The sequence below is a fragment of the Leptidea sinapis genome, chromosome 45, assembly GCF_905404315.1.
Source record: "Leptidea sinapis chromosome 45, ilLepSina1.1, whole genome shotgun sequence".
NCBI lineage: Eukaryota > Metazoa > Arthropoda > Insecta > Lepidoptera > Pieridae > Leptidea > Leptidea sinapis.
In genome coordinates this window covers 5,407,889-5,432,536 of record NC_066309.1, presented here as the reverse complement: position 1 = coordinate 5,432,536, position 24,648 = coordinate 5,407,889, and the positions used below count along the sequence as shown (strand labels likewise).

The 24,648-nt window shown below is 35.8% G+C and overlaps 1 protein-coding gene across 3 annotated transcripts in view; it reads right to left on the bottom strand.

Annotated features, from left to right (window-relative positions):
• Positions 1–103: 103 nt before the first annotated feature.
• The window catches only part of LOC126977375 (folliculin-interacting protein 2), a 55,391-nt gene continuing 30,846 nt past the window's right edge, over positions 104–24,648 (bottom strand). For all 3 annotated transcript variants that reach the window (XM_050826136.1, XM_050826137.1, XM_050826138.1), the window contains exons 7-13: positions 24,084–24,205; positions 20,622–20,762; positions 19,449–19,595; positions 10,624–12,119; positions 9,704–9,830; positions 5,866–5,977; positions 104–3,676 (exon numbers count right to left, since the gene is read on the bottom strand). In XM_050826136.1, coding sequence (XP_050682093.1) covers positions 3,470–3,676; positions 5,866–5,977; positions 9,704–9,830; positions 10,624–12,119; positions 19,449–19,595; positions 20,622–20,762; positions 24,084–24,205 — 2,352 coding nt within the window. In that variant the 3' untranslated portion in view covers positions 104–3,469. The remainder of the gene's footprint in view (positions 3,677–5,865; positions 5,978–9,703; positions 9,831–10,623; positions 12,120–19,448; positions 19,596–20,621; positions 20,763–24,083; positions 24,206–24,648) is intronic.

Genomic DNA, 24,648 nt, shown 5'->3' with positions numbered 1-24,648 from the left:
ACTACGGTACTCTCTGAAGACGATAATCAGATTTCTATTACCTTTTTCTTTAGATTTCTATGGTTACATCTAAGGTTCATGGGAAGAAGTAAATAAACTGTACTAATACGAAAAAAATAATAATTTAATCTTCAACTAAGTATAAAAAAAGTTAAATCACAATTAGATACGTTATACATATCGGTTCGCTTAAAGCTAGGTACACTGTAAGAGTATTTACACGCCTTTTATAATTTAATATCGATAATACTTACAAATTGGGCTTTAAGTTAGGTAACAGAAAAAAACCTCTTTTACTAAATTTGCCTTAGATAATTTAATAGATAGAATCTCTTGCTGTTAGGCAACGCATGACAACGGGCCAGGTTTATTACTTTAGTGTGCATGACAGTTATGTGGTCACTGACCTCTACTATATACCACTGGACTGGCGGCTGTCAAAGTCCTTTTGTGCCTGCTTGATATTCGCCATTTTGGCGCTGTTGGCCATGTAGCGAGAGTCTGCGGTACTAAAACTAGTGATGAAAACCTCGGCAAACATCGATAAATGGTGGAAAACTATTATTAAAAAAATGTGTACTTTATTACGTTATTTATTGAAGTATAAATAACATGGATAATGAACGAAATTAATTCAAAACGCAAAAATACTTCATAGTACTGTTCGTTCCTTCGCAGCCATTTGTATTATACGTCAAAATTAGTTCTCTGGGCGCTCGCAAGTGGCGCTTCAAATAGGCACAAAAAATTTGCTGTCAAACATATGGAACAACCTGTCCAGTTGTATTTATAAAGGTCAGTGTATGTGGTCATTCACTTTGTTTCAGTGTGCGTGCGTTTGCTGCGTAAAATAGAAGCTTACAGTTCGCCGCTATTTTTTTCAACTTGTTAACAGCTGGCACAGTATCTTGGCGTATAAATTACCTAAGAAACTAGATATAAATTGCCAAATAATCAGTGATTTTCTGAAATAGCCAAAACTACTAACGGTGGTATAGGTAATAATATTTAGTAAACAACACAGGCTATTTTTGAGCCATTCCAGTTTTAACGATGACATATGACATATGTAGAATGAATACACGAGTTTAAGCACGCATACTAGACATGTGTATGAGACATCCTATTATAATATATGTCCTAAGAAAAGGTGCGTTTGAAATGATATCTTTACACACAATTTCATTCAAATATTTGCGTAGCACAACTTAATTCAAATATTTCAATAAAATTTATTTTCAATTTCGAAATTTAATTTCCATTATTTGATGTAAATAGAATGGCATTGTTTTTTTTTTAATCGTAATACCTACATCTCTTTTAACTGGTGCATTTAGATGGCTGACTTTATAGATTATAGACATCATAATAAGATTATTGAATTGAATTGGAATATTAGTTTTTTTTTTATTTTAAATAGAATTTGAAAATGATATATAAATAACATTTAAATAAATATACGGTAAATATTTAACATAACCATCCTTTGACAATTGGGGCATTCGGGAGGGCGGGTAAAAGATGTTTGCAATTTGATTTATATTCGATTATGTAATTTGGCACTTAATACTTGGGTTTGAAGATGTGCATACTTAGCTAAGGTAGTCTTGTGTAACTGGGCCGGGGACATATACAGGATAACACAAGGATAGAACTACTTAACCGTAATGATAAAAAAAAATACATAATTCACTTAAATAAATAAATGTTCCATAACATCATTTCGAAACATCCTGTAAGAAATCTCGTAGCCGCGTGCTAGCGTAAGCACTGACACCTACTTCGTGTCGTCTCAAGCGACCACGTAGGGGTGATTAAAATTTTGTTTCTTAAATATAATAATAAAATAAAAAATAAATACTATATGATAATACGATTAATCGAATTTAACTAGTATCGGAAACATCAACATTTATTTTACCAAACCGCTTCACCGTAGAACGCCCCAATTATTTAACAATGATGAACTGTAATAGCCAAACATACAACTCCGTGAGTTAACAATAATTATATTACACAGAATGACCACATATTTAAAGTAATTAACCAATAGAAGACACTACACGAACTGAACGAATAATAGCTAATGGTGTTTGACAATGACATGGAATTTACAAAGAGAAAAGGTCTTTAAATTCTAAATACATTGTAAAGAACGTTTTTGTAGTTGTCAGTGTCAACTTGACATCATCATAAAAAAATAACAAAAACTGAAGACGGCATTGAAACGCATTCAATACCTTTTTCAGTCAGTTAAATGCTCAAAGCTATATAGATAATAACATGTGGTAGCATTTAATTCCGTTTAATACATATTCTATTATATTATAATAAATATTTTAAGAAAATCACAGATTATGTAACAAAATTTGTATGAAAACCAAATCAATTTCCGTGCTGCCGTCATTTAAGTATAAAAGTTGCCGTAATCTACGTATTAGTGTTGTCGTAACTGAAGTGAAACTTGTTTATTGACATATGAGAGAAATTTTATAACAATGTGGTCACGATTTTCGGTTACGCGCCATGTTGTTTTCTTTTTTTTTTCAAAGTATCAGTAAAGTGACGTAAAGAATAATATAATAGTTTGAAAGTGATAATTTATGACTTATTTGGTTGTATGTCTATAATACTAAAATAGCTTTAATTTCTCTTACTCTGCACAGGATGCCACAACGGCGCCTTTTTTGGCCGTGAAACAGTAATGTGTAAGCATTATTGTGTTTTGGGATGAGAACGCCGTAGCTAATGAAATTACTGGGCAAATGAGACTTGACATCTTATGTCTCAAGGAGACGAGCGTAATTGGACGCAATTCCAGAAAAACGCTCTAAACCACAATCATGTCGAAATTGAGTTAAAAACACAAAACTGGATACGTGATTCATATTAACGGACTGACACAAAATGGCAGCCCTACTGTCACACTTTAAACGACATCATGACTTAGTAGCCCAACCCACATGCATGGAATACACTAATATTGATAAAACTTTAAACACGGATTCCTTAAAATGTGATGTTTGTGGCTTGGAACGCTTTTCAGGAACTACGTCTAATTGTTGTGCCGCTCAGAGTTTTTGGGTTTTCTAGAATCCTGATTGGTTTTGTATTTTACCAGTGGGAGGCTCCTTTGCAACGGATGCCGCTTAGATTATGGGTACCACAACGGCGCCTATTTCTGCCGTGAAGCAGTAATGTGTAAGCATTACTGTGATTCGGTCTGAAGGGCGTCGTAGCTAGTGATATTACTGGGCAAATGAGACTTAACATCTTATGTCTCAAGGTGACGAGCGCAATTGTGGTGCCGCTCAGAATTTTTGAGTTTTTCAAAAATCCTGAGCGGCACTGCATTTTAATGGGCAGGGCGTATCAATTACCATCAGCTGAACGTTCTGCTCGTTTCGTCCCTTATTATCATAAAAAAAAAATTGTAATGGGCATGGCGTATCGATTATCTCGCACTCCACTACGTGTACGTGACGCCGTATCTGGCTGCCAGTTGCGGAGTGTGCGTGCTGGCCACGGCTAGCAACAGTGGCACGTCGTTGACGTCGACCTGGAGCGAGGCCGTGAGCGAGGCCATGTCGTACAACTCTCCCGACATCAGCAGCTCCGCCAAGGTCATCGACAGCACGCACAGCTCCCGGAGTTTACTCTCCAGGAATAAAAAGCACTGGAACATTTATATAATAACTTATTTATTCATTACAGATGCAATTGTTGTATTAAAACACGAATGTGGATAATAGTATCACATGAATGTTTTAATACCTAATTATCAACAGTTGCATACAAGACTATCTACACCCAGAGTTTGAATCCTTTAAAAGATTCTGAAACCGTTTTACTGCTAACATTAAAACAGCCAGTCCTAGTAGTAACCTAATATTATCCATTACTAATTATATACAAAAAACTAAATCCCTTATTCATAATGGTCCGCTAACTTTAAACAGCCGCTAAGGAGTGTTTATTCTCATTCTGACTTAGGTCAATAGAAGAAGACAGAGTGAGAATTAGCAATGCTTTAAGTTAGCAGACCATTATGAATAAGGGGGTTAGTATTAATGAAATAATTATTTATTTTAGTAGTAATTTACATTTTGTATAGTGCAATTATTAAAAAGTCACATGAACATTATGTTCTTTTGCAAGCGGTGTGCTGCAAAACTTGAATCGCAAATTTTTTGTAAACAAAACAATAAAAATATCGAAGTAAAATGGCGGGAATTCGAATAACCTACTTTTTATTTAGGGCGCGCGACGTTCTGGTAGTGTGGAACGCGTGTAAAAGAAAATAATCTTTTTTAACAGATACCACCATTAGCAATACGAATGTGTCTGTCTGTAAACACTCTGCGCGCATAAAGGAATCGAAACAAAAAAACAAAGGAGTGTTGTTATGAAATTCAGTACAACATTACAACACTCGTTTGGATGATGTAATGGTTATTAGGACATTGGGTGTTTGGGGCAATAAGCTAACTGATTCAGAATCTTTAATAGAGGATTTAAAGCATGGGTGTAGATAAAGGAACAAAACAGTCTCAACAACGGTAATACGTACGAACGCGCTGTGGTCTAAAAGAGGATGTTGTGAAAAGCACTGAGAAAGGAATACTGAAATGGTTTGGACACGTCGAGCGAATGAGTGAAGAAAGAATGACGCATCAAATATGTTAGATAAGTGTGTGTGGTCAAGTCGGTCGCGGGAGACCTCGTAGAACATTCATCGACCAAATCGAGGACATTTTAAGAAAAGGAAAGGTCCGATTTCTTCATAAAACTTCTCATTTATATTTATTAAGGCAACAAAACAATTTTTAAAATTTTAGAAATGTTAAAGTGGGTCATGGCTTTAAAAACACATGATTCTCATGGCCTCATATTTTAAATAGGACTGCAAGAAAAGCGCATTCAAACATATAAAAAAAATCTATTCAACTTTATAATAATACCATAGCTGTACCTTATTGTAGTCATGTATTCTAATGTGTATAATGATGTGATGAATGATGATAATGTCATTAAAATTACCTAAATCTACAAATATAAATGGCACCACAGCACACAACTACGTCATTCCTCTATACTTAAACGAGACTCCCTTAGAGATTCAAAAATTATATATAAATAAAAATAAATATAAGTGATCGTTAAAAAAGTACTTTTAAAAATATCCTTCATTAATATAATTGTATCTGCGGTAAGCTAATTAGACAACTAATTTGTAATTACTAAAATTTAGTTGATAATTATTTTTTATTTTGCATTTCATTTATTTCTATACTACTTTGTTTAAAATAACATTTTGTAATAACTGTATTAATTGAAAATAATAATTCTTTTCTTTTTAAATATTATGTAATTTAATTCTAAGCGGCTTCACACACAGATAAGCTTCCTAAAGTTTAAGTGTGTGTTATTATAATGTAAGCTATAACTATATTGTATTTTAAATAAATATTATAAAAAAAATGTAATGGTGTATGTGAGGTTATTGTATTGTTTTCAAAATAAATATAATACAACTCAATCCACCTCTCATTTCACCTTCGCACGACACGCCACAAGTTAGGATATCATCCCCACCATCTGGATGTGTGGTGGTCCTCCACAGTGCGGTTTTCAAGGTGCCTTCTTCCTCGTACTACAAAGCTGTGGAATGAGCTTCATTGTGCGGTGTTTCCGGGACGATACAACATGGGTACCTTCAAAAAAAGCGCGTACACCTTCCTTAAAGGCCGGCAACGCTCCTGTGATTCCTCTGGTGTTGCAAGTGAATGTGGGCGGCGGTGATCACTTAACAACAGATGACCCGTACGCTCGTTTGTCCTCCTATTCCACAAAAAAAAAACTCACCTCGTGTGCTGGCACTTTAGCGGATCTCATCGCGGGCAAAGCGTCAAGCATTCCGCCGATGCGCGGCGACAAGCCTCCGGTACCGCAATCACGACCTACAATCCGGACCTGCCTGAAAAATAAATTATTTATGTCATTCTTTGTAAAGCCATAAAAAGGCATTTATTTTTTTTCTCAAAAATTTATTCCTTTAGAATTCTTTTTGATGTCATTTCTAATATACTAGATACTACTACCGGAAATAAATGGCGCTCTGAGAGAGAAGTCTCTCTCTCTCTCTCTTCCAGCGATTTTTTTTGTGCTCTTTTCAATAAAAATACACAATATTGTACAGGCATTTCCATCGCTATAAAATAATCATAATCTAGTCCCAGGCTGTCCGATCACTTAGATATTCAGCTGTGGAGTAATAGGATTTACGACAGAGCCATTGTTTTTATAAATCATTTATAGTTATTTATGCAACTGTTGTGTAATAAGGGGTATTAAAACACGAATGTGGATTTATCAAACGAGGCGAAGCCGAGTGTGATAATAGTATCATATAAGTGTTTTAATACCTAATTATCAACAGTTGCATACAAGACTTTATCTACACCCAGAATTTGAATCCTCTAAATTCTAAAAGATTCTTAAACAGTTAGCTTACTGCTAACTTTAAAACACCAGTTCTAGTAGTAACCTAATATCATTCATTACTGATTATATACAGATAAACTAAGTATTAATGAAACAATTATTTATTTTTAGTAGTAATTTAAATTTTGTATAGTACAATCACTTGAATATTATGTTCTTTGCAGCGTTTAAAATATCCGGCGGTGTGCTGTCAAAACTTTAATTGCTTTTTTTTTTCAAGAAAAATGGCGGGTATTCGAATAACCTACTTTTTTTTACAGCGCGCGACGTTCTGGCAGTGTGGAAAGCGCGTAAACGAAATATTTTTTTTTTAATTTCATACAGATACCACGCATAGAGCGTTATAAGAATGTGGCTGTCTGTTAAAACTCTTTGCGCATGAAGGGATCGAAAAAAAAGGAGTGTTGTTATGAAATTCAGTATAACATTACAACACTCGTTTGGATGATGTAATGGTTATTAGAACATTGGGTGTTTTAATGTTGGCAATAAGCTAACTGTTTCAGAATCTTTAATAGAGGATTTAAAGCAAGGGTGTAGATAAAATTTATTTATAGATAATGCCTGAACAGTGGCTGGGACTTTATTATATAAATACATACATTTACCCTCAAAGCTATTATGTATCTTATGAAGCCTACTAGAATTAGCTACAAGCAATCCCTTATTTCTAGTGTTATAACAACCAAAAATAACTGTTACGAGTGAGTTATGTATAACAACAATATCATTATTATTAAATATAGTATCCGTTAGTAGCTTTGTATTTATTGCATATATCTATACGATTCATGGTTATGTCTTTTTTTATAAAATAATGTTTTTATATGAATTTGTCAATAATATATCATAACATCAAAGATTACTTCGTAAAATATGCACCCTGCTGTCGTAATGAAATTGTTTCACAGCAGAACTGTCAAACCGTGCGTCAATAAATTCTCTCATAGAAATTATGTATGTAGCATTTTCCTATTTATTCACCTTTTAAACCTTCTCTGGACTTCCACAAATAATTCAAGACCAAAATTAGCCAAATCGGTCCAGCCGTTCTCGAGTTTTAGCGAGACTAACGAACAGCAATTCATTTTTATATATATAGATAATTACAAAAAAAAAAAAAAAACAATTTCTCGCAAAAATCCCATGAAATTCAAATCAAATTTAAATTCAATGGTTTGATTACTACTAAACCAAGAAAAATAATGCCATGTAAAACATAAATCCCTCGATTATTTATTTTATTAAATATTTTATCGTCAATAAAATCTTTTTTTACTAACGACTACCTGACCCGACAAACGTTGTTTTTCATGGATTTGTCAATAATATTTCATAACATCAAGAATTATTTCGTAAAATATGCTGTGTGTTGTGTCTAACCGTGCGTCAATAAATTCTCTCATAGAAAATATGTCCATACAAAACAAATATTGGAAATAAAAATAATTATGTGCCCCAAATCGAAATAAAAACTATCCATCTCTCAAGTTGGACTAAACGGCACTCCATTAAGTAATCCCCATTAGAATCCGTTCATTAGTTCAGGAGGTCACTGGAAACTAACATCAGGACACTGGATTTATATATATCATATATTATTATATATATACTATATCTAATATATAAAATTCTCATGTCATGGTGTTAAACATTGAACTCCTCCGAAACGGCTTGACCGATTCTCATGAAATTTTGAGTGCATATTGGGTAGGTCTGAGAATCGGACAATATCTATTTTTCATCCCCCTAAATGTTAAGGGTGGTCCACACGAATTTTTTTAAATATATTTTGGCATTTTTTTTTAATTTATTATGAGTCAGCATTAAAAAATACTTACAACTTCAAATTTTCACCCATCTACGATCAACAGCTACTTTTGTATCGCGATTTTAATATCGGCAATACAACGTTTGCTGGGTCAGCTAGTATATTATATATATCCAATATATTAAGATATTAATACTTGCATAAAATTCTTATTATCGTTAAAGTTACAAAAGACTTGCATTTGCACATAAGTATCATAATACATAATTGTAATTTTTTTGTTTCGTAATTGGACACTATGATATATAAATACATAATAACATACATACATACATACATAAAATCACGCTTCTTTCCCGTAGGGGTAGGCAGAGAACACTTCTTTCCACTTGCTACGATCCTTACATACTTGTTTCGCTTCGTCCACTTTCATTATTCCTTTCATACATGTTCTCCGGTTTAGGGTACTCTTGACCTGGCCTTCTTTCAAGACTTCCCTGATTTGGTCTTGAAACGTCCGCCTAGGTCTACCCCTTCCAACTTTCATTCACACTGGCCCTATACACTTTCTTCGTCAATCGTTCTTCATTCATTCTCTCGACATGTAAAAACCATCTCAGCATACATTTCTCAATTTTTGTCACAAAATCTTCTTTCAGACCACAACGTTTCCTTATCTCACTATTTCTTATCCTGTCACTCAGTTTAACTCCTTTCATACTTCTCAACGCTCTCATCTCAACTGCATTTATTCTGCTTTCATGTTTCTTCTGCCATACCCAACTTTCACATCCGTACATGAGTGTTGGAACCAACACCCCCTCATGCACAGCCAAACGAGCCTTATTAGACACCTTCTGCCTGCTCATAAAGGAGTGCAAAGCTCCATTCACCATGTTTACTGCAGTCACTCTGCTTTCAATAACACTCTCATACTTTCCAAAAATACATAATTAAAACATGTAATATACTAGCTGACCCAGCAAACGTTGTTTTGCCATATAAATTGTATTGATCTTTTGCTTGCTAGTTGATAAGAGATGGCGCTATTTGTATTCATTAGTAACAATCACACTTCTTTTATATTTTGTATAATTCAGACTATAGTTTTATAAATTATAACCTATTTGTTATTCTGGTGTGTAAGCTATATTATTGTAAAGTTTAATCAAAATCTATTCAGTAGATTTTGCGTTAAAGAAGTTCAAACATACATCCAGACATACAAACTTTCACATTTATAATATTAGTAGGATTATGTGCCTTTCACTTCTTCGTCTTTCTCGTTTTTCCTTTTGTAGGATTTTCACTATAAAATACTAAATACAAAACTATAAGCAAGATTTTTCTAACAATAATATTTTCTTTATGATTAATTCGCAACATTTAATAAAAATATATAATGAGGTAATTGAAAGATAAACTCACCAGTTACTAACATCACCGACTATGGCGACCGCTTGCGTTGGCGAATCCAATGTTTTGTTCAGATACGAAGTTAAGTCTAAATCTCTTCTCAAGTCAGCCTCCCAATACTTTGGACTTAACAAGGTCCCTGTAACATTAGTATTGAAAGTGTAAATATTTCTGTTTATTTTATATTCACCTCATTATAAGTATTTATCATCAAACATTAATAGCAAGTTAAAACGCAATACCATTAAGGCCCCTTTCCAAAGAAATCGCCAAAATGGCACATAACTGTAACCCTTTCTTGACGGCGTATATAAAGCCTATATTTTTCACAAAAAAATAATGAAATATCTACAGAAATTGAGAAGAAAAATCTTTCCTTTTTTATTTTCATCGACAGTCCGAAAAAAAAACACTAAATCACTAATACTAGATAAAAATTGTACGAAAATTTATTAAGTGTACACTAAAATACTATTTAACATGACATAATTTTGTAAAGAAAATTGTATAATGTTTGAAATAAATTTAAAGTGCTCCAAATTCTGAATTAAAACTATGGCGAGGGAGGTATCCTAGCTCCGCTCGATTCCTCAAGGCTATCTACTCGGTCCCCAGCCTTAAGGCTGTATATTTAATACAAAACAGTAGATGGCTGGAAGGTTAAAGCTATGTTTTACGTAAGTAAAGTCTCAGCGAAGTCTAAGTGCGCTCAATAGATTATTCTTTCCTTAGTGTCATTCTTCGAACTCAGAAAACTACAGTGTGACTTTACTTCAGATATCATTGTGTGTGTGGGACCTTTGATTGTATCGATACGCTTTAAGAGGAATTTTCGTGTTCACAAGATAGAACTTTATAATCGGCGGTAGTTTAAAAAAGTAATTGGCGATTCAAATGTTTTTATGAATAAAAAGTGTTTGCCTTTGACTAACCTTGTAAAATTAAATCAGGTACATAGTGATCCGAGATCCCGCCTATCAATGACGAATCATATCCAGCCTTCTCTTGCAACATGGGCGTCAGCGATATCTTCGGAAATGGCAACTCGATAACTTTTTTCACTTCACATTTATCTAATCCATCAGTGTTACGATTTTCAGCTTTGCTATCGGCTTTCTTCTTCACATTGACAACAACTGTGTTATCTTTTCTTTTTCTAACAAATGTCTTCGGAGAAAGTTCTCGATGTTTCTGCGGCTCCTCGACTATACTCTCCTTTGCGTACTGGGGCTCTACTTGCCGCGGCATATCATTCATGTATTCCATTTCTGAAGCGTTCGTCGGCGTTTGCAACATAAGGTCCATCATTTGGCATTTATAACAAGTCTCGCATCTCTCCTCTTGTATCGGTGGCACGACAGTGGGATCAAATTGAAAATTATCTAACTTAAGGTTACCCGGCTTGCCTAGGTAATGCCTATCTAATATTTCTAAATTCTTACTCTTCATGTAATTTGTTACTATCTGCGGATACTTATCGAACTCGAATTTAAAACCGGAATGTTTAATGGGTTTGGAATGTTGAAGTGTTTGACTACAGCATTTAGTTGGGCTCACGTTTGAATCTTCTTTATTGCAATTATCACAATCTGACTTTACAAGCTCATTCTCTGGAGGTTTTATATCAGTTTGCTGCACTTTCGATGACTTCTTAACACTTTTGCCACCATTCGATTTATTCTTTAATCCCACTAGCTTATCATCATCACCGAGTGTAAAGACGACTTTATTCTCCAGTTCCGATTCTGATGCAGATAATTCGTCATTTGAATCAACGAAATCCTTCACAGAGAACATTTTTGATGGGATTCTTCTCAATTTGCTAACACCTTCATTAGAGTCAACTGAAAAATTAGTTTTAGAGAGCGTTTGGTCAAGGTTTGTGACTGTACTTGTTTTTTTGAGACCCAGCCCTTTTGCTTCACCACTAATTCTACTAATTGGACTACTTGATACTTTAACAACGGATGGAACGTTTAACCTATCCATAAAGGCATCACTTACGTTGTTCTCATCAACACTTAAATTTACAGTTGATTTGCTTTTGATTGTACTTTCTGAGCTAGACACAGTTTCAACACTTTTATTTTCACTTTGTTTAACACAAACAACTTCATTTTGCAAGCAGTCCTCATAAATAAAATTGTTCCTCTTGACATCACCACATCGCACAAAATACGTTAACACTGTCAGCAGTCTCTTCACGAACAGCGTGTTGTTAGATCCACATATGATGGTCTTGGCTGTTCGCGTCGGATTTCCAATGCTGCCACATAAATCTGCCAACTGGGCCCACAGTGCATTATACGGTTTACGCTGGTCTTTCTCTGTTGGTACTTTTGATAAATCTACAGAGTCGTACGGACTGACGGTAGTGACCCATCCCAGATGATACGTCAGAACGTGGGTCAGGAGAGTGCTGATAAAACTGAAAACAAAAACCTATAATTAGTTATTATTTCGTGATAGTTCCAAAGCTCTAAGAATCATCTATACTAATATTATAAAGCTGCAGAGTTTGTTTGTTTGTTTGTTTTAACGCGCTATTCTCTGGTACTACTGGTCCGATTTGAATGATTCTTTCAGTGTTGGGTAGTCCATCTATCAAGGAAGGCTATAGGCTATGTTTTTTTTTTCAAAATTAGGGATCCGTAATAAAATTGCTATTTTGTAACACAAGGTGTAAAATCGAAAACCTATTTTTGCGTGCGCTGCAAAAACTATTGACAATAGAACAAAATGATGTACAGGCTATAATATAGGCAATATTTTATTACTTATAAAACTATCGCGTGAATTATACTTTATATGGCAAACCAACGTTTGCCGGGTCAGCTAGTCAATAATAATGTTACATGTAATAAATATAGAGTTGTTAATATGCATTTTAAAGTAAAAAATGTCTTACAAACTTTACCATGCCATACATTAACCATGTTTGAAGGTTTAAGGGAAAATCTACAATGGCTTTATTAAAAAATTTCAATTCTTGCGTATGGAAAGAACTACCCTTGAATAAATATTTTTCATAATTTAACCATAACATTTGCAACTCAATTTATATTACATTTAAACTGACACACTGACGATCACAAATACACTCGTAAACACAGAGGTTGATATATTTAAAAAAAAGTTTCGATTTCTTTATATGCATTGTAATAGTTATAAGTTTGCCCTCTCATTACTATGTATCCCAGCTAACACTATCCCGTAGGGAGATGGGGATGGCTGAAAACCAGCGCTGCATGAAATAATTATTTCAAGTTAGTCACGTTGGATGAGGTCAGCGCAGGACCGATCGTCGTGGAAATCTTTGGGGGAGGGGAGACCTTTGTAGCAGTGGACGTCTTCTGGCTGATGTTGATGATGATGTCTCAATAAGTGTTTCAAATAATTTCTGAATTACCAGAGGCACTGCCAAGAGCATCACGTAATGACACGTTCCACATTACGCAAAAGTAACATACCATGTTGATGAGCTTCTTTTATTTCCATGATTTATGTACGTCAATTGAGTTGGCGAGACAACAGAATACACAATATCTTAATATATTATATAAATCCAGTGTCCTGGTGTTTGTTTCCAGTGAACTCCCTAAACTAATGAACGGATTTTAATGGGGATAACTTCATGGAGTGCAGTTTAGTCCAACTTGAGAGATAGAATAGTTTTTATTTCGATATGGGACCCATAATTATTTTTATTTACAATATTTGTTTTGCAAGGAAATATTTTCTATTGATTTGATTATAACAACGGGAAGCATATTTTACCAAATAATTCGTGATGTCATGAAATATTATTGACAAGTTCATAAAAAACAGTATTTTATTTATTAGTCAGCTAGACAATCGATAAAAATTTAAGCATTACCATCAATTTCCCCATTGAAGTAACTTGCAGTATGAGCAACGGTTAACGATCATATTACAGCAATCATCGAGAGACAGGTTAATTTCCCGGTAAAATTTAAATATTACCCATAATTGCCTACAAAGAAGGGGGACATGTTAAGAACGTAGTTCGAAAAATATGCCTCAGATTTTAAAAGAACGGCCGCAACGTGTGAACATGTGAACTAGGTTTGTGATATACAGGGTGTCCCAAAGTTATGGGACATGTAATGACAGAAAATGATTGAATGCAGCATTACTAACTTTTAAAAATAACATAAAGTCTTCTTTCAGTAAAATACCCTACCTACGATATTTAAGGTACTTTCCCTTCATGTCCCATAACTTTGGGAAACACTGTATAATAGACAATAGAACGAGCAGAAAATAACAAAGGCACTCTCTTCCAGAACATATAAATGGAAAGCTATTTTGCGGAAGAATTATTTGTCCGTAATGCCCAGTCGAACCCAGCACATACAGTTATTCTTCTACTAAGATTATGTGATGAAATTTTAGTGACAACTGAATTACAACAAAAAACTATGAGCTGAGTACAAGATGGGCTGCAACAGTTTATGAGTTTATGTTTAGCAGAAATAAATAACTATTAATAGCGATCATAAAACTAGCTTTAGGTAATGTTATATTACAAAATATAAAGCGAGAGAAAATATATTTTTGGACAAATAGACGTGAATTATTATAGTGCGGGCGGGCATATTACGGTTTTTTTTAATGATTTTATATATATATTTTTAATGAAAATAAGGGACGAGACGAGCAGGAAGTTCAGCTAATGATAATTGATACGTCCTGCCCATTACAATGCAGTGTTGCTCAAGATTATTGAAAAAAAAAAAAACAAAAATTCTGAGCTCACCTTGAGACATAAGATGTCAAGTTTCATTTGCCCAGTAATTTCACTAGCTACGGCGCCCTTCAGACCGAAACACAGTAACGCTTACACATTACTGCTTCACGGCAGAAATAGGTGCCGTTGTGGTACACATAATATAGCCGGCATCCGGTGCAAAGAAGGCTCCCACTGGTCAATGGAACTAGATTTCCAAATGATAGCAGTTTCAATCATTCTAGATGTTACCTCATCATTGCGTAAAAGTTACACAATAAATACGATCTTGTTATCAGCTAAGACTCGTATCACGTGAGCATGACCGTCGTGAGACACGCAAATACTCCCAAAATACGGACACTATTAATAGCACCCACGACATTGTTCCATTCACACAGCCGTGTAATTATCGGACGAAAGTTACGGGCCAATGAAACGAGCGTTTTACGTAGAGTGCTAATCGATCGAGAAAAATTCTGGCTTCGATCCAGAATTTTATTTGCAATGTTTTACAACATTGTAAACAGTTTATGGATTTTATTCAATAATTTTTTTAGGATGACGGCAGCACAGGACCAACGATCGGTCCTGTGCTGCACTTGTAGTGCCGCTCAGAATTTTTGTTTTTTTTTTCAATAATCTTGAGCAACACTGCATTGTAATGGGCAGGACGTATCAATTATCATTAGCTGAACTTCCTGCTCGTCTCGTCCCTTATTTTCATTAAAAAATATATATAAAATCATTAAAAAAAACCTTAATATGCCCGCCCGCACTATAATAATTCACGTCTATTTGTCCAAAAATATATTTTCTCTCGCTTTATATTTTGTAATATAACATTACCTAAAGCTAGTTTTAAGATCGCTATTAATAGTTATTTATTTCTGCTAAACATAAACTCATAAACTGTTGCAGCCCATCTTGTACTCAGCTCATAGTTTTTTGTGGAGATCTTTGTCCAGCAGTGAACGTCTTCCGTCTTTCTATTTATTTAAACATTGTTACATTAGAGTATTTGACATTTGTACTTTGTATAGACTGACATTTAGTATTTTCACAAATAAAATTTGAAAAACAAAATTTTATGAACGATGCGGGACTCGAACGACCTCCGGCGTTCCGTGCCGGTGCTCCAACCAACTGAGCTAACCGTTCGAGTACCGCCTCGCTATAAAATTCTGTTTGCTTTGTTCCACTCTCAACCATCGTTCATAAAATTTTATTTGTGTACTAATCCTAGAAGTGAGGGTTATCACTTTGAAAACATAACATATTGTTTAGATTTAGTATTTTTTTTATGACAGTAAGGGACGAGACGAGATAGATGTTCAGCCCATTGATACACCCTGCCCATTACAATGACCCTAAGGTTTCTTGAAAAACCCAAAAACTCTGAGCGACACTACAATTGCGCTTGTCACGCTTAACATAATTTATGACAAGACTACCAACGTATATAAGATACTGTGAAATTGTTGGTTATTATGTATTACGACATTCAAGTATAGCACTGCATGAACACTCAGCAGAAGGTCTGCACACGCAACAACTTACTGAGAAAGCTGACTGCGACTTCCTAAGAAGCTAAGGCTCCGCGGCCGAATATGCCTTCCCCTGCATGGGAACGGTCGGCACATACAAACCTAATCGACGAAGCCAACAACTACCAAAAAACTGTACCAGGCAGCAGGAATAGCCCCCCTGAGGTGCGAAGAGCGGTCTCCAGCTCGGTACATAGAACAAAACAGACACAGAACAGACAGCACCCACTATTCAATCATAAACCGGCCCGCCCTAAGCTAGGCTCCAGGAATAGCTTCTTACACTCAGTGCAGCCTCTCAATCAGTCCGCTGAAACTACACGTCTTGCCATGTGGAGGTCACGGCTAAGCACCTCAAACCCGAACATCAGCGTGAAAGAGAAACTAGCCGAAGGATACAACCTCAGCTGGCCTATCTTTTAAGTCGCTCAACCGACTTTCTTAAAAAATAAGTTTTATTGCACGATATAACATTGTAAACATATTTTTATGAATTAAAAAGAAACCTGCTCAGTTTCTTGCGCCCGTTCTTTTCAAGTCTGGGGAACACTTTCAATAAGTAATATCATATCATATTTTGTATAAAAATATTTGAATATATTTTTGGCAATGTTCTGTTTTAATGCTTATACTTAATTTACAATACATGGTGTAAGCAAGGAAGTCGCTTAAGGTGGCCCGACTGGTTGCGCCACCGTGGTGTCCCGGTGTAATAATATAGCCCTCTTTTGTACAGAATGCCGGCTAGATTATGGGTACCACAATGGCGCCTATTTCTGCCGTGAAGCAGTAATGTATAAGCATTACTGCGTTTCGGACTGAAGGGCGCCGTAGCTAGTGAAATTACTGGGCAAATGAGACTTAACATCTTATGTCTCAAGGTGACGAGCGCAATTGTGGTGCTGCTCAGATTTTTTTTGGGTTTTATCAAGAATCCTGAGCGGTACTGCATTGTAATGGGCAGTATACCATCAGTTGAACGTTATGCTCGTCTCGTCCCTTATTTTTATTTAAAAAAAAAGGTTCACGCGTTTTACTGAAAAAACAAATCGACGTGTTTTAGTACCACGGTACAATAACGGTACATAAACCAAGAATATGTAAAATGTTAACAAATAGACATTTTGCTTACGAATGGTTTGTTCGGACGTATAACGTTTCCCGCGTTTATTTGCAAGGCAGCTTGCCATTAGGAAAACTTCAAAATTATCATTGTATTGACAGTGTTGTCAACGATATTATAAACATTTTGCACTTTCTTTGTTTATCATCAGTTATAACATTATACCAAGTTTATTTGTAAGGCCGTTATTGTTTATTGACAACGCGATATGACAACAGAGTATCTCCGATAGTGCTATCGCTGCATACAATTGTAATCATGAGATGGCATTAATCGGTATTACTGTGATGTCACTGTGAAAACATTGTATTTGTATAAATAACATCGTACGATACATCGCATCACCTGTGAAAACGTTTCACATTTTTAGAAGTCATATAAAAAACTCTGGCACAGTGGTATTCTAGTTACATAATATCCAACGTGTGAGCGTTTAGAATGTCCATTCTATGATATCATACCATAAATGAGTAGGAATTGTACATTTATGTCTCGTCAAAATTGTAGGATAACTTTTGTATAATAAATAATTATACTTGTGTATATTAAATGGATCATAAGAAATAAATTAACATCTAAGGCTTATATATTATTTGAATGATAAAGATACTTGGTACTATTGTTATTGAATATTCTTATACTCATTTGAATGCTATTTTTGAAGTGAAAGCTACTTTAGCATCGTTGTGATTTTAAAGTCGATGAAACGAAAAAGCGCGACAGTAAAAAGAGACAGACACATAAATTCATAAGATTTGACGTGGGTGAAAATGAGATAGAAAGCACTATGCAGTGTTTTGGTACCAGGCGATCATAGTTGAACAAGAGATTGTCATATGTATGACGCGAGTATTAGCTAGCTATGGCGCCCTCCAAACCGTAAAACCGTCATAAATACCTACAGCTTATAAATTAACTTCAATTTATGGGATTACATACCGAAAGGCAGCACATTATAAAAAATGGGCAAAAAACGGTTCAAAAAGTTGAGTTCGGAACCATACGCACTTTTTTATAATTCATGTTAAACATTAAACTTTGAATTTATCGATACAGCGTGCGCCATTAAGATATTTCAAGTAAATACATCATATTGGCTATCAAAATTTGCTATTCAATAAGTTTTATTGCTTGCTTGTTCTCCTTAGGTCTGACGCTTAGCTTCTCGCATGAATGGTTGATTCTCTCTTTCAATAAATGATACAATTTACTTGTACAATTCAACACTGTATAAAAATATGTGTGTTTAACAAAAACAAAAATCACGCGAGGTAAATCACGCGCTACGCGTTATTGTGTCCGCTGTAATATATTTAAATATAGAGGATAATTAATAACATCTTATACACTCAACGGCGCGATAAAACAGCAATGATAGCCGTGAAAAATTTTTTTGACACTAATGGTGATAAAGCGGTCGGAGAAACATTTATAACTGCTGTCATATATTCGTCGAAATTGTAAGCAGATTAGAATTTACATATAACATTAACAAACACACGAATTTGTGTTTAGACAATTATTCAACAACAAATTCAAAGACTGTAAGTATGTTACGATAGTTAAAGGTATTACGAGTTTATGGAGGTAATGAAAGCTTTCTCAATAGAATTAATGCGAAACTATGATATTAAAAGATATAAGTTTAAAGGTGTCAATCCTTATTCTTATATAATGTATAATATAGACAATGTTAAAGTCATCCCACTTCTGACTTTAGAAATAGAGGGTATCACTAATTCAAATATTTTTATTCAAAATATTTTACCTATAGCTTTATTAGAAAATAAAAATACATCGTCGACGCTTTACGATATAATTTCTAGATTATGTCTGTATTTTTAAATTTAGATAAATTATAGTTTTTAAACTCTGCATATTATCTATAACTGAAAAACGGTTAGATCTCGATGAAAATCAGAATAACAAGTAAATACGCAAATGATAGGCTAAAGATATAGAGACAGAGTTCGGCTTAGGCCGGGTATAACTCAGTTAGGGTGCGGCCAGTCCTCTGAAAACGAAGAATCGCATATGCATACATAAAAAGGTTTTAATGTACTGAGAACGTGAAAAGAATTAATTAATTAATAATGGATACCGGCTAGGTTATGGGTGCCACAATGGCGCCTTTTTATGCCACGAAACAGTAATGTGTAAGCATTCTTGTGTTAAGGTCTGAAGGGCGCTGAAATTACTGGGCAAATGAGACTTAACATCTTATATCTCAAGATAACGACCGCACTTCTAATGCCGCTGCATTGTAATAGGCAGGGCGTATTAATTACTATCCGCTGAAAGTCATGCTCCTTAATTGTCATAAAAAAAGAAACTTACAAGTTAGTAGTCTTTGCGTCTCCGACGTGGATGACTGAGCACATGTCTGCCAGCAGGGTTTCGGCGAGTCCGTCACGGTAAGGCTCACTTGACACCATGCGAAGCCACATCGGCTGAACGTGGCTCCCGAACATGAGGTCTGACAACCTGCGGACAATCACACATAACCCTTATTTATAAACTTTAGGAGCAGTAGGACAGTATATGTTGTGTTAGTCGAGGAGATCTGGCCAACACGTCGTTCATATTCCGAACCAGTTCATGGGATGTCTGTACATGGAGGATAACTAAACATTATAAGAAGTATCAAATTAAAGAGAGTCTGCTAAAGTTTAAAAACTACCCTCAAATTGGAGAATACAAAACTGCGAACAAAAGTCTGCATAAACCAGTGCGGAGTTCCTATTCACGAGATGCTGGGTAGATGGGTACTACAGCGTACTGCCTTAATGGGGTAAGAAAATGCCGCTGTAGCACCCATATACATCTACCTAGCAACTGGGTGAAATTACCTACTGGCTGATGAGACGTAACATTTAGGACACTAAGTTACGAGCGCAATCGCAGTGTTGCTGTAAGTCGCTAATTTATAATGGGCAGAGCGTATCACTGTCCATAAGGTGGACGTCTTACTAAAATATATGCCACACTCATAGCACTAGAACCAGCTATTGGACTGTTTTTTTATTTTTATGATAATACGGGACGAGACGAGCAGGACGTTCAGCTGATGGTAATTGATACGCCATGCCCATTACTATGCAGTGCCGGTCAGGATTCTCAAAAAACCCAATTATTCTGAGTGGCACTACAATTGCGCTCGTGACCTTGAGACATAAGATGTTAAGCCTCATTTGCCCAGTAATTTCACTAGCTTCGGCGCCCTTCAGACCGAAACACAGTAATGCTTACACATTACTGCTTCACGGCAGAAATAGGCGCCAATGTGGTACCCACAATCTAGCCGGCTTCCTGTGTAAAGGAACCTCCCACTGGTAACTGTTACAGCTTGTTGGATCTTATAATATCTTGTCCCCCTTCTGTTTCGTTTTTTCTGCTTCTAACTAGTATCTCTACACTAATAATATGTACCACATTTTGTTAAATTTAATAACGATTAATTGTAACCTGTTGATTGTCCCTAAATAAATAAATAATATAAAAGAAACTTACCACTTCGCGGCATCACTGGTCGCCTTGCATAACGTGGACACGAACTTAGTGCCCGAGCCAGCCGTGAGGGTCGCCAACCGAAGTCGACACAACAGAGACTGGAGCTGACTGGAATGTTCCACGCAGTGACGGATCACGTCCCTGGAACAAGGCGAATGATATTCACGACATCAATGCATGGTGCATTAAAGTACCTGTACCAATATTTTGCCATCATATCAAAAGAACAGGGGTACAATAACTAAGACTGTAGCACAAATCTTACGAAAATTTTCGTCGTATTCGTTTAGAGCAACAAAAATTGTGAGTAGCACGCGGTTTTTGTTTACGAGTGAGATTTTTTTTTACAATTATCGAGCAACATTTTAACAAATAAAAAAAAATTAACAAAAAAACAACCGACGCGTCAAAAACACTATTCCAAAACAATAGGTATAAATGTGCACTAAAAAGTATAAAAATAATTGCGTATTTTTATACAATCTAATTAATTAATCTAATTCTAATGTGGTAAAGCGTGAACTTTACGTCTGAGTCAGTTAGTCACATGATGCACGACTATGACGCATTCGTTTTCACCTCATACATAACTCAACATAAATATAGATGAGCGCAGAATATGTGTGAAATCTAAAATATTCAACTTCTGATTTTTATTTGTTTATGGTTCTTCTAGAAATTGACGAGATTATAATAAAAAATCTTATATGATATGTGTATTATGCTATTATAATAATTTTTTATCGTTAATTGTAATAATAATAACATTGAAAAACTGTTTCGCAGTGATATTAAAAGGGGTGGACCTATGATCCCGAAACTAGTTAAAACTGTGTCTTCGGGGTCAGTGGTTCCTCGACAAATGACAATGACAAATGAAACAATTAATCCATATATATTAAAATGAATTGCTGTTCGTTAGTCTCGCTAAAACTCGAGAACGGCTGGACCGATTTGGCTAATTTTGGCCTTGAATTATTTGTGGAAGTCCAGAGAAGGTTTATGCATTATAAATAGGAAAATGCTGCTAAATTAAATAAAAACAACAAATTTGTTTTTCCTTTGATGTGTCCATACATAATTTCTATGAGAGAATTTATTGACGCACGGTTTGACAGTTCTGCTGTGAAACAATTTCATTGCGACAGCAGGGTGCATATTTTACGAAGTAATTTTTGATGTTATGATATATTATTGACAAATTCGTATAAAAACATTATTTTATTTATTATATACAGAACAACGTCTGTCGGGTCAGCTAGTAATAAATAAAAATGAAATGTGTGTTTTGTGTTTATTTTTTAGTGAGTAGGTTACAACTTACAGTAGACATCAATATGGAGGAAAAGTGAGACAGACAGTAAATACGCCCTGCCCGTTATAGTGCCGCTGAAGATTCTTGAAAAACCCGAAAATCTTAGCTATATCGCAATAACCGCGCTAACCTAGCGTAATTTGCTCATACTTTACTAACGTCAAACTGGATCACTTGGCGTTGCGTAGAGATGTCGCTTCATTATGTGTCTTCTACCGCATTCATCAAGGGGAGTGTTCCGAAGAGCTGTTTAACCTGAATCCCTCCGCCGTTAGGATATCATCCCCACCATATTCTGTATGTGTGGCGGTCCTTCACAGTGTGGTTTTCAAGGAGCTTTTTTCCACGTACTACAAAGCTGTGGAATGAGCTTCCTTGTGCGGTGTTTCCGGGACGATACGGCATAGGTAACTCCAAAATAAGCACGTACAGCTTCCTTAAAGGCCGGCAACGCTTCTGTGATTCCTCTGGTGTTGCAAGAGATTGTGGGGGGCGATGATCACTTAACAACAGGTGACCCGTACGCTCGTTTGTCCTCCTATTCCATAAAAAAAGCGTGTAGAAACTTGTGTTGCCTTGTTGAATCGATACAGAACTGAGGGAATATTGGATCGAATTGTGACGTGCGATGAAAAGTGGATTCTTTAAGAAAACCGTAAGCGAAAAATGCAATGACCCCAAGCCAAATGCCGCAACAGTGTTCTAAAGCAAAGCTTAACAATAAAAAGGTAATGTAATGGTCTCAGCATGGTGTTATTCACTATAGCTTTCTCCGATCTGGTCAAGCAATAACGGCAGATGTCTACTGTGCCGAACTCCGAACAATGATGGCAAAACTAGCAGTAAAACAGCCCTGACTCATGAATCTATCTTCACCATTATTTCTCCATGATAACGCGAGACCTCATACAGCACAAGAAACCGTTTTAACTCTACATTAACTGCAATTAGAAACCATTCATCACACTCCGTATTCGCCAGACCTCACTCCAACGGACTACTATTTTTTTCGTGATTTGGACAATTTTCTACGTGATAAAAAGTTTTCTTCTCAGGAGGCAGTACAAAATGCTTTCACATAGTTTGTCGAATCTATATCACCACAGTTCTATCGCAAAGGCATAAATGACGTTCCTATTAGATGGCAGCAATGTATAGCTGACTCGGCAAACGTTGTTTTGCCATATAAAGTATAATTCACGCGATAGTTTTATAAGTAATAAAATATTGCCTATATTATAGCCTGTACATCATTTTGTTCTATTGTCAATAGTTTTTGCAGCGCACACAAAAATAGGTTTTCGATTTTACACCTTGTGTTACAAAATAGCAATTTTATTACGGATCCCTAATTTTGAAAAAAAAAACAATTCTGAGTGGCAGTACAATTTCAACAGTATGTTATGTTTTTGAAGTGATAACCCTCACTTCTAGGATTAATACACAAATAAAATTTGAAAAACAAAATTTTATGAACGATGCGGGATTCGAACCCACGACCTCTCGCGTTCCGTGCGAGTGCTCTGCCAACTGAGCTTACCGTTCGAGTGACGTATCGTCATAAAATCTTGTATGCTTTGTTCAATTCTCAGGTTGTGGCTTCATCCAAAGGATCTACTTTACAGTTGATAACCTGCTCAACCCCAATTTTTTTGCATAACATATTGTTTAGATTTACAAGAGCGACATCTCAAGTCAAATTCCTGAGAGTTGAACAAAGCAAACAGAATTTTATAACAAGGCGGTACTCAAACGGTTAGCTCAGTTGGTTAGAGCACCGGCACGGAACGCCGGAGGTCGTGGGTTCGAATCCCGCATCGTTCATAAAATTTTGTTTTTCAAATTTTATTTGTGTATTACAATTTCACTCGACTTATTGAGACATAAGATTTTAAGTCTCGTTTGCCCAGTAATTTTACCAACTCCGGCGCCCTTCAGACCGAAACACAATAATGTTTACACATTGCTACTTCACGGCAGAAATAGGCGCCGTTGAGGTACAGCCGGCATCCTATGCAGAGGAACTGGTATTATTTATCCAGTAGTGTAGAGGCACCTGAAAGAGATTGTAGTATCTATCTATCCGTCATTCTGTACTTAGAACACACCCACAAATCGACCCTGCACACATATCAATATAAACTTACATATCCGCAGACTGATCAACTGTGATGAGAAGAGCTAACCCCAGCTTGCTGCGCCTGGCAGCGACCGATGATGAACTGGTGAGACTGTCACTTGTGCCATTTGTTGAACTGCTGGTGTATACCTGTGTGTAACAAAATATAACTTGATATTGTGGCATTATATAGACATGGAGATTGTCATCACCTTTGACCACATTGCGCGAGGTATTTAATCAGCCTAATTTCATGGATCTGGAATGACAGACACTCCAAAACTTATACTTTCATTTTTATGAAAATAAGGGACAAGACCAGCTGGAAGTTCAAATTCAGTCCATTACAACGCAGTGCCGCTCAAGATTATTGATAAACTCAAGAATTCTCAGCACTACAATTGCGCTCGTCTCCTTGAGACATAAGATGTTAAGTCTCATTTGCCCAGTAATTTCACCGGCTTCACGGCGCCCTTCAGACCGAAACACGATAATGTTTACACATTACTGCTTCACGGTAGAAGTAAGAATCTAGCCGGCATCCTGTGCAAAGGAGCCTCCCACTGGTAAACTGATACGACTAGAAGACCTTC